The 13,454-nt window shown below is 50.3% G+C and overlaps 1 protein-coding gene across 1 annotated transcript; it reads left to right on the forward strand.

Annotated features, from left to right (window-relative positions):
* Nucleotides 1–5,745: 5,745 nt before the first annotated feature.
* RNF186 (ring finger protein 186) lies at nt 5,746–11,846 on the forward strand. Its single transcript, XM_041765175.1, has 2 exons — nt 5,746–6,683; nt 11,251–11,846. Exon 1 carries the CDS (start codon nt 5,761–5,763, stop codon nt 6,619–6,621), a length of 861 nt encoding a protein of 286 aa, XP_041621109.1. The 5' UTR covers nt 5,746–5,760; the 3' UTR covers nt 6,622–6,683; nt 11,251–11,846.
* The last annotated feature ends 1,608 nt before the right edge of the window (nt 11,847–13,454 follow it).

Here is a 13,454-nt window from a genome sequence, read left to right on the forward strand (position 1 = left end):
GTTCAGGTAAAGGGTGCATTCTTTCCCATGTTTGTCTCTGGAACCCTCCTCTCCACCTACTCCCACTTTTTCAGGAGGAACTTTTAAGAAGCTCACAGAAAGCTGGAGGTGCATGAACATGGTTGAGAAATTAAGATCTGGAATAATGGGTGAGCCCAACTCCAAGTAAAATCCCTCTCGGCCAGGTATTTAGTAGAGTTGGCCATCTGATGGTCTAAGGTCATGGCGTCTGACTGGGACCAGGCTTCAGGTGGCCTGCTACTCTCGTGATGTAATAAGAACACCTCTTCCTCAAACCCTTATTTTCCTGGACTCACATTCTTAGTCCAAACAACTGGAGGACACAGGAAAGAGGTTACAGAGGACAAAGACAAGGACCTCTCAGAACCCATGAGATGCTCCACCTCTACCATCAGGGGACAGGTGTGCTCCCCTGGAGGCCTGAGCCAGGTCAAAGGTGGGGTTCCTTCTCCCATGGCTTAGCTCCACAAAGCTGAGGGAGTAGATAAGGGGATGGGATCTCGGGACCAGATATGCTAGACGTGTCCCAGGAGGTAGACAGAGGGGATCAAGGAAGAATTCCAAGTTGAAGTCTCAACTAGAGCTAGCCAGAGATAAATAGTGGGAGGGGCAGGAAAGTAAGTTTAGAGGTGGCAGAGGGAAATGGGTCTAGACCCTAGAATCACTATGAATTCAAAGCAAATGTGGCCTTAGGGGTTCATTACCTTCTTTCTGAAACCTCAAGAAGAGATGTGTGGTGATGATTCTGAGTTGGTCAAAAGTGGCTTCATCTACGGCTCGTTGGCTGACAGTTCCAACCTTCATGGCTTAAATCAGGGTCGTCGACAACTCAACATAGATGCAGGTGTGGGATCCGAACCACCAGATGCTCCCCAGCCAAAACGGCAGGTAGAGAGGTAAGGCACATATCGAAACTCTGAAAGGGCCAGATATGAAAAACGCATGTCTGGGCACACGCATCCCAGGACTGCAGATGATGGTGGAAAATGGAAAAACCTAGACGAGGCCCTTGTGGGAACTGATTCATGAAAACATGGTGCATTCATGAGACAAAATACCCCTCCACCTTCACGAATGACTTGAAGTACATTAATATGAAAATGGATGACAAAATAATAGTTAAAAATACAGATCATCGAAATATGAACAGCAGCATCGCATTTCAACGGGCAAACTGTTTTGTGTGCAAGTACGCACAGAGAGACGTCTGAGAGGGGATCTCGAAATCAAGACTGGTTCTCAAAAAAAAAAAAAAAGACTGCTTCTCTGTGAGCTGTGAGGCTGCTGATTACTGACATTCTTTTCCTTTTCATTCATCAGTAATTCTTTTCTATAAATAAAAGTGGATTTTTTTTTACATAATTATTTTTAAAAAACAGAAAAAGAAAGCAGAGTGTGGTTTTGAACTTCCTGTAGCCGGTGCCCGAGGCACACGCTTGTCTCTCTTGCTTCATGTCTCCGTCTCTGTCCTTCAATTCTGTTATTCTGTTACTGTCACTTTGTTCCAAGTGCCATTCTTCTGTCTCCCCCAGCAGCCCATCCTCAGACTCACAGATGCTCTAGGAGGGACCAGAGCGTAGGCGGCTGGGTCCTAACGTGCACAGAGGCGGGAATTCTGCAATAAGACCCCAGCCAGCCCAGGGCAGAGAGAGGAACGAGGATGATGGGGTGTCTGTCTGGGACACAGCCCTCTGTGGCCTTGGAAATGTGGAGTGAGGGTGGGTTGGCCAAGATCAGTGCCAGGCATGGACGACGTCGTGTTTTCTCCCTGCTTCCCGGTGAACTTGAGACAGGCCCTAGAGCTCAGATGAGCAATGTCTTTGCAGGGCGTGCGTCCGTGGCCACCAGCGCCGAGTGCCCAGGTGGTCCATCACGAGAACTGGCTCTGGCTTCCCCCCTCACAGGGGACCTCGAAGGTCTAACCTCCCTTGAGACTGTACTTCTCAAACTCCTTAGAGCCCCGGGGGTTGTGTGAAGCCACAGGATGGAAGGAACTACTTTTCAAAGGGGAAAAAAAAAAACCCAAAAGTTTTACAAAGAACAAATGAGTTCATCTCTGTGCAGCAATTTAAAACAAACACAAATATCTTTTGTTTGAAGATTTGGAGGGACTCTAACCTTTCAAATTCTCATACGATAGCAAGCACAAACCTCACACATAACATCCTAGATGAATTCTCATACTAAGTCTCTAGAGACATTTTGTATTTCCCCTGAGACGGCGCTGCTTCAGGCCACGCTGCAGATCCTGCACACGGTCACTTCTCCTTGAGAAGCGCTGGCTGGGGGTGCCTGGGGGGCTCCATCGGTTCAGTGTCTGCCTTCGACTCAGATCATGATCCCTGCGGTCCTAGGAACGAGCCCCGCATTGGGCTCCCTGCTCAGTGGGGAGCCTGCTTCTCCCTCTCCTCCCCACTCATGCTCTCTCATGCGCTCTCTCTCTCACTCAAATAAATAAAACCTTAAAAAGGAAGGAGGAGGAGGAGGAGGAGGAGGAGGAGGAGGAGGAGGAGGGTTGGCTGAACACATCACCAAAGTGTTTTATTCCCATGTCCCTGGGAGAGCTCCATGACATCGAGGTCAGTTATAAAGCAAGGTGCATACATTGCTGAGTCTTCCCCGAGCAGGGTGGAACAGAAGTGGGGGACTTAAGTAGCCTCCCACAGTTTCCTACAATGTTAGAGTCTCCAGTTGATCAAATTAAAATTGGAGCCTCAATGAAGTTGAAATGACTTGCCTAAGGTCACACAGCTAGTAAACTGATGAGCGTTGGATGTCCAGCTATAAAAAGCCAGGGCAGGTGATAGTTAAGCCAAAACACCTTTAAGAAACAAAGTGTTGGGGTGCCTGGGTGGCTCAGGGGGTCAAGCATCGGACTCTTGATCTCAGCTCAGGTCTTGGTCTCAGGGCAGGGAGTTCGAGCCCCAGGTTGGCCTACTCAGAAGAAAAAAAAAAAAGTGTTTCCCAGGCTACCATGGTAGGATACAAGAAACATGAAGGAATGTGCTCTTAAGAGCCATCATTCTCGGGGGCGGTAGTCAAAGAAGCTTTCATGTTCTAATTTCTATTTTCCTGTAATATCTGGGCTGTTATGCCCAATATATTTTCTTAATGGTGGTTGCCCAGTGATATCAAAAGGTTCTTCTTGGGGCGCCTGGGTGGCTCAGTGGTTGAGCGTCTGTCTTTGGCTCAGGTTGTGATCCTGGGGTCCTGGGGTCCTGGGATCCAGTCCTGCATCGGGCTCGTTGCACAAAGCCTGCTTCTCCCTCTGCCTGTGTCTCTGCCTCTTTCTCTGTGTCTCTCATGAATAAATAAACAAAATCTTTAAGAAAAAAAAAAGGTTCTTCTTTAGACATTACCCTTAAATACCTTCCCTTGGTCTGATATCAAGCTCACCTAGCTCCCTTCCTGATTATTTGGCTTTCCATAGAGCTGGCTGGCTGGGGGTGGGCAGCACTAGCCATGCTGACATCACTGTGTTATCCATCTGATTTTCTATTTCTCATTATAAGCGAATGCACCTCAACAAATTTTTCACCCTCCATCCCCAACCCTTCCTAGGGTCTAGGAAACAGAAAGTAGTAGTATATAATGCAGGTCAAAGCTATGAAAAGACGCAGAGTCCCTTTGAGCATAGTGACACACAGGCATTAGTTCATTCTTGGCCATCTCCAGGCTAATTGTCTTATTGATGCTTGACCCTGTGTCAGACATCAAATAAAGGGTTCTGGTCTTCATCTCTCACTGTGTTACTCAGAAGTCTTTCTCATGCAAGGGACAGAAATCCAACTTGAGGTGGCCAAAGAATAAAAACAGGGATGGATTTTGTAGGTTGCGATAACTAAAAAAAACAAAGATAGAGTCCTTGCTGCAGGTATGGCTGGATCCAGGCATTCAAACGATGCCATCACGGCTGTTTCTGACCCCCTCCCTCATTTTTCTTCTGTGCTGGCCTTACTGGGGCAGATTCTCTGCACACTGTGGTCCTAGCAGCCCCAGGGCTCCATCCTCCAGGGTGGAAACCTAGCAGTAAGAGAAACTTCTCAACGGAAGTTCCAGAGTTAGTTGAATCTCACTGGTGTGGCTTAGACGGCTTGCCTCTGTCTGAATCGACTGCTGCAGCCAATAGGGTGGAATATGCTGACTGTCTGCCCTGAATCACATCACCCTCCCCTTTCCACAGAATGGGAGCCACATGGAATGACAGTGGTTGGCAGTGGTGGCCTGGAAGAAAAACAGGCCCTCGGAGAAGGGGAAATGGATACTGGGCCTGGGGAAAAAAACAGACACCTGGCATCAGATCCAGGGCCCCTTTCAGCTTGATCTGGGGGAAAAGATTAATGGAAAGAAACAGCCAATTGTCAAGCTGAAGGCCAAGAAGAAATACCTTGGCAGAGGTGGAATTTGGGGAACTGGATTTCAGAGACAGAGGTCCCCCTGGGCGGGGGGCACAGAGGGTGAAGCAGGAGTGCAGCACCTGCCCCTTGAGGGGGAGGGAGGAGCTGATCGATAGAGCGGGACTCCGTGTGGACCTCAACAGGTGACGTGGGCGGTAAAGGACCGATCGCCACGTCCTCCTGGAGTCGGGGAAGCCTACGTGAGGCATTTTTTTGAGGGAGTGGATGGGGCCACCCCACCCTCTGATGTTCAGGGCAAAGTAGGGGGATCACGTTTTCTTAACTGCATGCTGCTTACGTCCATCGGTCCCACGTGAGTCCTGGTAAGGGAGTCGGCTGCCTGGAGGCCACACGACTTTGCGTTCCTGGGAACCTGACCTTGGATCTTGGAAGATTCCACAAGGCTCTGGCCCCATGGGAGTCCACTTGGGAGGCTGCCAACAGGCCTGCCCTGACCACACCCTGTTTTTGCTCCCAGGCCTCACAGTGCCTTCCTTACAGGCTGTGCCAGGAGCCCAGGAGACTGGGGGCTTGGCTCAAAGTCATCCCAAACACATGGTAGCTGCCCTTGCCACTACCGAGTATGGATGTGTCTTGCACACAAGAAATGGCACCTTATCATTAGGTACGGGGAGGAAAGCAGGCCCCGAGGGTGATGCTCGTGAATCCGTAGCCGTTGATTCAGCTGCTATGACGAAAAAGGAACTGGCTTTAGCAGGTGCTAAAGACCCATGAGCAGCTCGGGTTGGGGTTTTTCTATGTTGGCCTGCGCTTTCTTCTCCCCTACCGCCCACCACCCACTTAGAGTTTTTGTTCCCATCACTTCTCTCTTTTTCACGAGGCTACCTGTTTGCAAATGCACTCGAAGCACAGCGCTGTTCTCCACTGATCTTGACCCTGGAAGGTTTTTTTTCTGAAACGTGGCCATGGGTGTTATTTCTCAAAGTGGGTTCCCCAGTCCACCTGCGTCAGCATCACGATGTCTGTCAGCTGTGCCCAGAGATTCCTAGATCCCGTCCAGACCTGCTGGATCACAGTCTTTGAGTTTGGGGTGTAGAGATGTGCCTTTTTAAAGGCTCCAGGGATGGGAGTGTGGGGTGGCGACCCTAATGCATCTCAATGCTCCTAAGCCATCATTTTGCTGGGGCTCCTGAGGCACCTGGCCGCGACAGCAAAGTCCTGACTCACCGCATAGGCCCCGCCCCTCCAGCCTTTCTATGGGGCAACTCGAGGTCTCCAGGTCCAGGGGTTACTGATTAACCCTAGGTTTCAAGAAAAGAAATAACAATAACTAGAGAGAAGGCGTAAGCCAAGAAACAAGCTGGGCAGCCCCAGGAGAGGGATGACAGACGGCTGTTGTCACCAGGCGCCTGACGAGGACGAGAGGGAGGCTGAGACGCCCAGCCCGAGGCCAGGCTGCATCCAGGTCCCAGCAGCACCTGCGGACACCCCCTGGCAATGCCCAGGCCCTGAGCCACCGCGGCCCGCTGACACCGTGCCCGGAATGGCCTGTGCCAAAGTCCCCCAGCCGCCAGCCCCACGGCAGCCCCAGCCCGTCTCTGCAAAGGCCACCACCGCCACCGAGGCCTCGGGCCCTGCCGGGGACCACTGCACCTCCACGGATGGCGACCTGGAGTGCCTGGTGTGCCGGGAGCCCTACAGCTACGTCCGGCCCCCCAAGCTGCTGGGCTGCCAGCACTCCTTCTGTGCCGTCTGCCTGAAGCTCCTGCTGTGCGTCCAGGACAACACCTGGTCCATCGCCTGCCCGCTGTGCCGCAAGGCCACCGCGGTCCCCGGCGGCCTCATCTGCAGCCTGCGCGACCACGAGGCCGTGGTGGGGCGGCTGGTCCGGCCATGCCCGGAGGTGCGGCTCTGTCCTCAGGGACTAGCAGATCCTGCCAGCGTGGCAGCAGGGTGCCCCAGCTCGGTGGGCGAGGACGGACAGGATGCGGCAAGTGCCAACCGCGTGGCGGCCCGGCGCCTGGCAGCACACTTGCTCCTGCTGCTCGGGCTCATCATCCTCATCCTGCCCTTCATCTACCCGGGCATCGTGCGGTGGGTGCTTGCCGTCGTTATCTCCTTGGCCCTGCTAATGTCCTCCCTCTTCTGCTGTCACCCCAGCAGCCAGAGCGGCTGCCGGCCGGCCCCCAGGACTCTCTTCTGCAGAGGACGGAAACACAGCGAGATCTCTTCCATCGCCTGAGCGCGCTCCAAACAGATGGCACCTGCTGCCTCTTGGGCCCCATTGGGCTCGCAGTGAACAGGGTAAGGGGCTATGAACTAAGGCTGCTTCCCTCGGGGGATTGCATGCCAGCTGGACTTGCAAGCCGAAGCCGGGTGGCTATGCTGGGTCAAGAACTACGTGCCTAGATGACAGACACGTCTACCCAGGACGCAGCACGTCTATACCACTCTGGGTGGGGAGGGGCACATATTACTTGAACACCGCCAGCGGCCTCCTGTTCCTCCCATTCTGATGCCCCTGGGTTTTCTTTATATACTTTGATGAACTTTTTGCAGAACAAATAGAACCAAGACTCCTTTTTTTTTTTTTTTTTTTTTTTTGTAATTTATGTAGCCGGTTTTATTTTCTTGCTTTGCTTTGGTTTGATCTTCTGCGTTTGGTGCAGTTTGTTCAGATTTGTAGCTGTTTGTTTTTCCTCCTGGAAGTCAGAGCCCACTGGAAGTCCTTCTGTGTGCTGCCCACCTGGTACCCATCCACCTCAACAAAGGTCCTGGTGGCTCCGGTGTCCCCCTGAGTCACCCCCAGGGACAGAAGGGGAGAATTTGTGTAAAGGAGCGGTTCTGAGGCTGCAGGGGGTCCCACATTTAGTTGGCAGATTTGGGGAGGGGTGGAGAGGATGTAGAGGGAATTCCTCCCAGAAGCAGCACCAATTGCCCAGGCAATGTCATTGGCTTCACAGAGAATGTCAGGGTTATAAGGTCCCCCCGGCCCCTGCCCAAGAAGCGGGTCCCACTGCCTATCAGATGCACCATCTCACGCTATGGAATCAGCTCTTTACGGATGTTGTTTTTCCTGCATTATTGCATTTCAATTCCCATCTGAGCTTTTGTCGGAAAGATAAGAGGCCCCATAAATGCAACAGTTCTTGACAATAACTCCACCTTTCCTGCCTCGCCCTGACAGTCATAGTTGTCTGAAAGATTGTTCTGGAATACAGAGGAGGCTTCTGCTGGAGGGAATGACTTTCCACGGTTGCCAGGATCAAGTCTTAGCCAAGACAGGAGCCCTGGGGGGTGCAAGGGAACAAAGGGTGGGAGATGATGCCTTGTTTCCTTCCAAAGGCCTCATAATTGGGAAGTAGACGTGAAACCTCAGTGAGGCTCACTGGGCACGATCTGTTGTCCTTCCCTGCCCCACCTTTCCTCCTGCTGGGATGACAGTGGTAGGTTGGATGCTCATTCATGGCTATTGTACCTCTGTTAGGGAGAGAGAAGAGACGTCTACTATTGGAGCACAAAGGGCTGATCCTGGCCCCATGGGTACGTGTTGTCCAGCAAGATCCTTTGCCTCTTTGAGCTTTCTCTTCCCTGGAATGAGTTAATTGGATTAGATTATTCCTAAGACTCCTGAAGCCCAGAAACTGGGGGCACTGTTGGGCCCCTGAACAGTGGACATGAGTCACATCCCCTCTGAACTCACAGAGAAAACTCAAAACATAAGGATGTATGCAACAAGCTGTTCTTGAAATCTGGGTGCCTTCCTTTGTTTCTTATAAAGGTATTTCCAGGGCAACTGCACCACCCATGCTATCGGCCGCATTTACTCCTCATGCTAAGAGTATGTGTGAGTGTGTGTACGTGTGCATGAGCCCACGCTCTTAAGCCAAGGCCAGGTGGACCTAAGAACACCCTGTCTTCCCAGGATAAGTAAATGATGGAAATCGCTCAGCATTTCCAGAACTGGCCTCGGGCGTGTACAGTTTGGGATGGTTGCCAATAGGATAGGGAAAGAACACTGTCTCCCCACTCACCTCCATTCACATTCCATCTAGTTCTTGGCCCCTCCACCAAGATTTCAGTTGCCAACAACAGCCCCATCTCTGCCATCACAATGGCAGCACACATTTATTGAGTGCCTTCGACGTGCCAAGCACTACACTGACCGCTTCACATGAATTATCTAGCTAAATCTGCGTAACAACCTTATGAAGTAGAAATCATCTTGCCAATGAAGAGACTGAAGATCAGAGAGGTAAATCCATTTGCCTAAACTCACACAGCCAATCGCTTTCAGAGTTCCCCAAGGGATTAATCCGGAGCTCTTTCTGTTCCATCAAGCTGCCTCCTGATTCTATGACAATCCAAACCAACCAGGAAGTTGGTTGCTGCAAGGGAGCACAGGGAACAAATCTCAGGAGGCTCTGAATTCCAGAGTCAGGTTCCCAGAGAGGCCACAGAATTCCAGAACTTATGGTCTGCACCAATGAAAAACAAGGGGGTGCTCCTGGGTGGCTCAGTCGGTTGTGTCCAACTCTTGATTTCAGCTTTGGTCATATACTCAGGGTCATGAGATCGAGCCCCAAGCAGGTTCCACACAAAGCATGGAGTCTGCTTGAGATTCCCTCTCTTTCTCTCTCCCTCTCTCTCTCTTTCTCTCTCTCCCTCTCTCCTTCTCCCTCTGCCCTGCCCCTCCTCCCATGCTCTCTCCCTCTAAAATAAATAAAATATTTTAAAAGGAAGAAGAAGAAAGAAAAAGAAAAGAGAATTATAAAAATGGAATGGCTTTCCTATAGACTTTTACTACCCAGCCCCAACCTCCCCTGCTCCAGGAAGCTGTGTTGGCACATGGTCCCCAACCATTGGCCTCCCATCTCCACTGGGGAAAGATGTCCTGACACAGCTGTCTCCACCCCCTGTGAAGCCGGCTGGTCCCAAGCACCCTCTGGCCGTATGTGCATGGAGGACACAAGAGACAAATATTGGTCCAGACTGTCCTGGGGAGCAGGGGGAGAAGAGAGGAAACAGGCAGCTCTGCAAAAGAATGTATGTAGGTGAATACAGAGAGGCGAGCCTAAGCTCAAAGCTAAGCCGGTTTCTGACCCAATGTATGAGGAGTCGAAGTTACAGAACTTCTCTGAGCCTCACTTTGCTCACCTGTAGGGGGGATGCCACACACCTCCCAGGGCCCCCATGAGGATTCAAAGTGCTACTGGATGAGAATCCCATGCCCTAACAGGCTGCCTTTGTCATCAGTCAGTGACCCTTGTGGGTGAATGGGCTTCCTGGGGCCTGTTGAGTGTGATAGCAGGCTCAAGGTTGGCCTTGATAGTGGGGTGAAGCCAGTCCAGAGTCGGAGGGTTGCACAGGACAGGCCAATCTGGTAGAGAACTTGGTGCTTAGGTCTTAAGGACGAAGAGGAATTGCAGGGAGAGGCCAAATTTTATCCTTATCAAACCATTTCTCTATTCTGCGGCCTTGCAGTCAGACATAGCTGGCTTGATTCTAGCACCACCGTTCACAAGCCCCCTCACCTGTCTGAGGCTCAGTGTCCTTACGCATGAAATAGAGGTTATGGTATATATATCATAGGGTTGCTAGGAAAGGGCTGAAATAGCCCTTGGCTCAACACTGGGATTACAAGGAGTTAAAGAAGGGAGGGAGAAGACAAGGTGGAAGAGATGGGTTGAGTTCTAGAAAGCACTAACAGGAATGATGAGGACAGTCTCATCTTATTTTATTCAACCTTATTGATAGGGAAGTCTGCTAAAGCCTGGCCACTAGAATTCATCTCTTAAGTCTGCTAAAGCCTGGCCACTAGAATTCATCTCTTCTGTTATCACCCTCAGCATCAGCAGAGTTCTCAACAATAATTAATAAAATAATCACTAACATGACCTGAGTGCACTGTGCAAAGTGTATTACACATGTTATCATATATGCTATAAAGTAGGTACTATTATTAGCCCCCACTTAATTATCAACAGGGCTGCTGAGGCACAGAGAGGTTAAGTAGCCTGTTCAAGATCACACAGGGAGGCAGTGGTGGCATCAAGAGGGCACCATAGAAGTCCAACTCCAGAGTTTGGACTTTGGGTCACTTAGCTGTATCTGATGGATCATTCCTGGCATATCATGAGTGTTCATGATATGTGGGTGCCGAGGCCTGAAGGGTACAGAATTAAGAAGAGGTGAAGTTCCTCCATTTGGTTACAGCCTGCCTACTTAGTGGGTGCTTGGGGCACAGTGTTGTGAGAACCCACGTGTCCCACTACCTACAGGCACTTTCTCATCTCACCTGACAGCCCCTGTTCACTGTTGGAACTTCTTTTCAAACGCCTAGAGGAAGTTTTTCAGTCTTTGCTAAAGCAATGAATTCTTTGTGGCAGAGGAAAGCATTTCCAGGAATGAGGGACCTGCCTGCCATTTCTCAGGCTGTAGGAACAGCGCAGAACACAAAGAGAAACCAGATCCGAGTTTTTGAATCTGCCTGGAGCTGTTCTTAGGAACTTTATATTCTTGTCTGAATATATTGAAATCACCTTTTTAAGAGGGGGGAAATATTTCTTGGGTCAGTAGAGAACTCTCTGAGGACTTGAGAACACTCTGGAACCTAGGATCCATTCATGCATTTATGCAACAAACATTTATTGAGGGCCGGCTCTATGCCAGGTGTTTAATCTTATTCAATAAGGAAGTTTGATGAGGAAGGAAAACTATATGCTGACCACCTGGAAGGGGTTGGATTGTGGCCCCCTCTCGAAAAGAAAATATACTGGAGCCCTAACCCCTATAACTTCAGAATGTGACCTTCTTGGAAATAGGGTTTTTAAGAGACAAACCCTATCATCCAATATGACTTTCCTTCTAGAAAGAGAAAGTGTGGACATGGAGACAGACATGCACGGAGGGAAGACAAGGTAAGGATGCCATGTGGGGAATGAAGGCAGGTTGAGGTGATGTTTCTACAAGCCAAAGAACACCAACGATGGCCATCAAACCACCAGAAACTGGGAGAAAGGCTTGGAACGGATTCTCCCCGAGAACTCTCAGCAGGAACGAACCCTGATGACACCAGGATCTTGGACTTCAGCCTCCAGAAATGTGAGGGACAATTTCTGTTGTTGAAGCCACTCAGTTGCTAGGACAGCCCTAGGACACCACACCACACCTTTCCTGTGCCTGCCCTCGTGCTGTGCCCCTCAGCTAGGCTACTTCAAGTTGAGCCTATAACTTACCTAGAGTCTTGTAGCCCATATGTGGGAACGTCAGCTCACGTTGAGTCTCATTGACTCTTGGGACTCAGCTCATGTTGAGTCTCATTGACTCTTGGGACTAGGTCCTACATCTTCCATTCATGGATGGGAAATTGAGGCTCAGAGAAGCCCAGTGATTTCCCCCCAAAAAAGTGCCCGACATGTTAGAGTTGAAGTTAGATTCATCACCCACATTTCTGAAATATCCTTAACCTTTGCAACAACCATATGAGAATTACTGGATTATTATTCCCATTTCACAGATTAAAGGCTTCAAACCCAGAGTGTCGGTGCCTCCATCGTATATGTGCCTTTCTGTACATATTTCATAGTTTAAAAAAACAATTTAGGGGTCGCCTGGGTGGCTCAGCAATTGAGCGTCTGCCTTCAGCTCAGGTCATGATCCTGGGGTCTCGGGATCAAGTCCCTCATCGGGTTCCCTGCAGGGAGCCTGCTTCTCTCTCTGCCTCTCTTTCTGCATCTCTCATGAGTAAATAAATAAAATCTTAAAAAAACAACAACAACAATTTAAGCCCAACATAATTCTATGGAGTCTGAGCAGCTTGAGGACAAAGACTCAGTGTGAGTAAAACTGGTACTTGGGGCTAATCCCGTGCTGACACGTCTGCCCCAGGGTGGTAGAGCTTTGTGGGTGATGCTGAAGACTGTCTGGTTTGCATCCTGCCTCTACCACTAACAGCTGTATGAGCGAGTCCCTAATCTCCAACTCTCTGAACCTCAGTTCTCACATCTGTATGAAGGGGAAATAATCACAATCACAGATTTGTGAGCATCAAACAGGAGCACCTGTAGAGACCACTCAGCACGGTTTATGGACACAGAGGATGTGCCGATGACCCAAACATTTAACTGCTCTACTTAGACAAAAAAGGTGGGTGAAATGGCCCATTTAACCAAGTGGTGGCAAGGGCGGTTAGCTTCCTGGTGGACGTTGGTAATGATGAAACCACGGCCTGGGCCTTCCCCATTCAGACTGTTTCTCCCCATTTCTGCCTCCTTTTCTCTCTGCATTTGGATTTTGGATTTTGTTCTCTCCGACCAGCTTTTTTCCATCAGCTTGGAAACGTGACCATCTCCTGCTGATGTCTTCCTCGCTTCACCTCCGGAAAGAAAGAGACAAGATTCTTCCTTTGGTAAATGATGACAAATCCCACAGGAAGGACTCCAATTGGCCCTCTTGGGGGCTCCTCTGTGACCAGCGGGGCTGTGACTGGCAGTCCCAGTAGAATCGTGATGGGGGAGGAGAGGACCTGGGACAAAGGAGGGCGCTGTTGGCAGAAGGATGAGGGGAACCGGGAGACAGACAGTAGTTGATGGCTCAGCAGAGAACCGATGTGAGTAGCAGGTGTGTATGCCAATCCCCCACCTGGACCCCAGTTAATTAGAGGTGAACTTCCACCCTCATTGGCTGGCCTCCTCCCCATCCAATCTCTGTCCAGGTGGGTTCCCATGGTAATAATACCGTATTTGTCTTTTGAGGGAAGACTATGTGTCCCAAATCTGCCAGTCAAAGCATTGTCTGCCCTGGCCACAGGGTCTGGTTCAAGGCTAAGCCAGTGACAGCTTTACCCAGGAATCTTGCTGGAGCTACCTGGAGGGAGGGTTTCTCCACCATAGCTGCTAAGCCAGTGGAATGTTTGGCTGGACTTTCTGGTGTCAGTCTTGCCACCTCCACGGGAAAGCTATTTCTACTGGCAAAGCCAACCCAGAGGGAAGCTGAACCCAGCTTTCTCTCTACTAGAGAGAAGTTCCTAATCATATTATTTGAGTACCCGAATCAGGCATGCCTGATGGGTTT

Source organism: Vulpes lagopus, chromosome 8 (assembly GCF_018345385.1).
Source record: "Vulpes lagopus strain Blue_001 chromosome 8, ASM1834538v1, whole genome shotgun sequence".
NCBI classification, from domain to species: domain Eukaryota; kingdom Metazoa; phylum Chordata; class Mammalia; order Carnivora; family Canidae; genus Vulpes; species Vulpes lagopus.

Excerpts from the sequence above, each read along its gene's own strand:
- RNF186 (XM_041765175.1), top strand. The coding sequence starts at position 5,761 with ATGACAGACGGCTGTTGTCACCAGGCGCCTGACGAGGACGAGAGGGAG.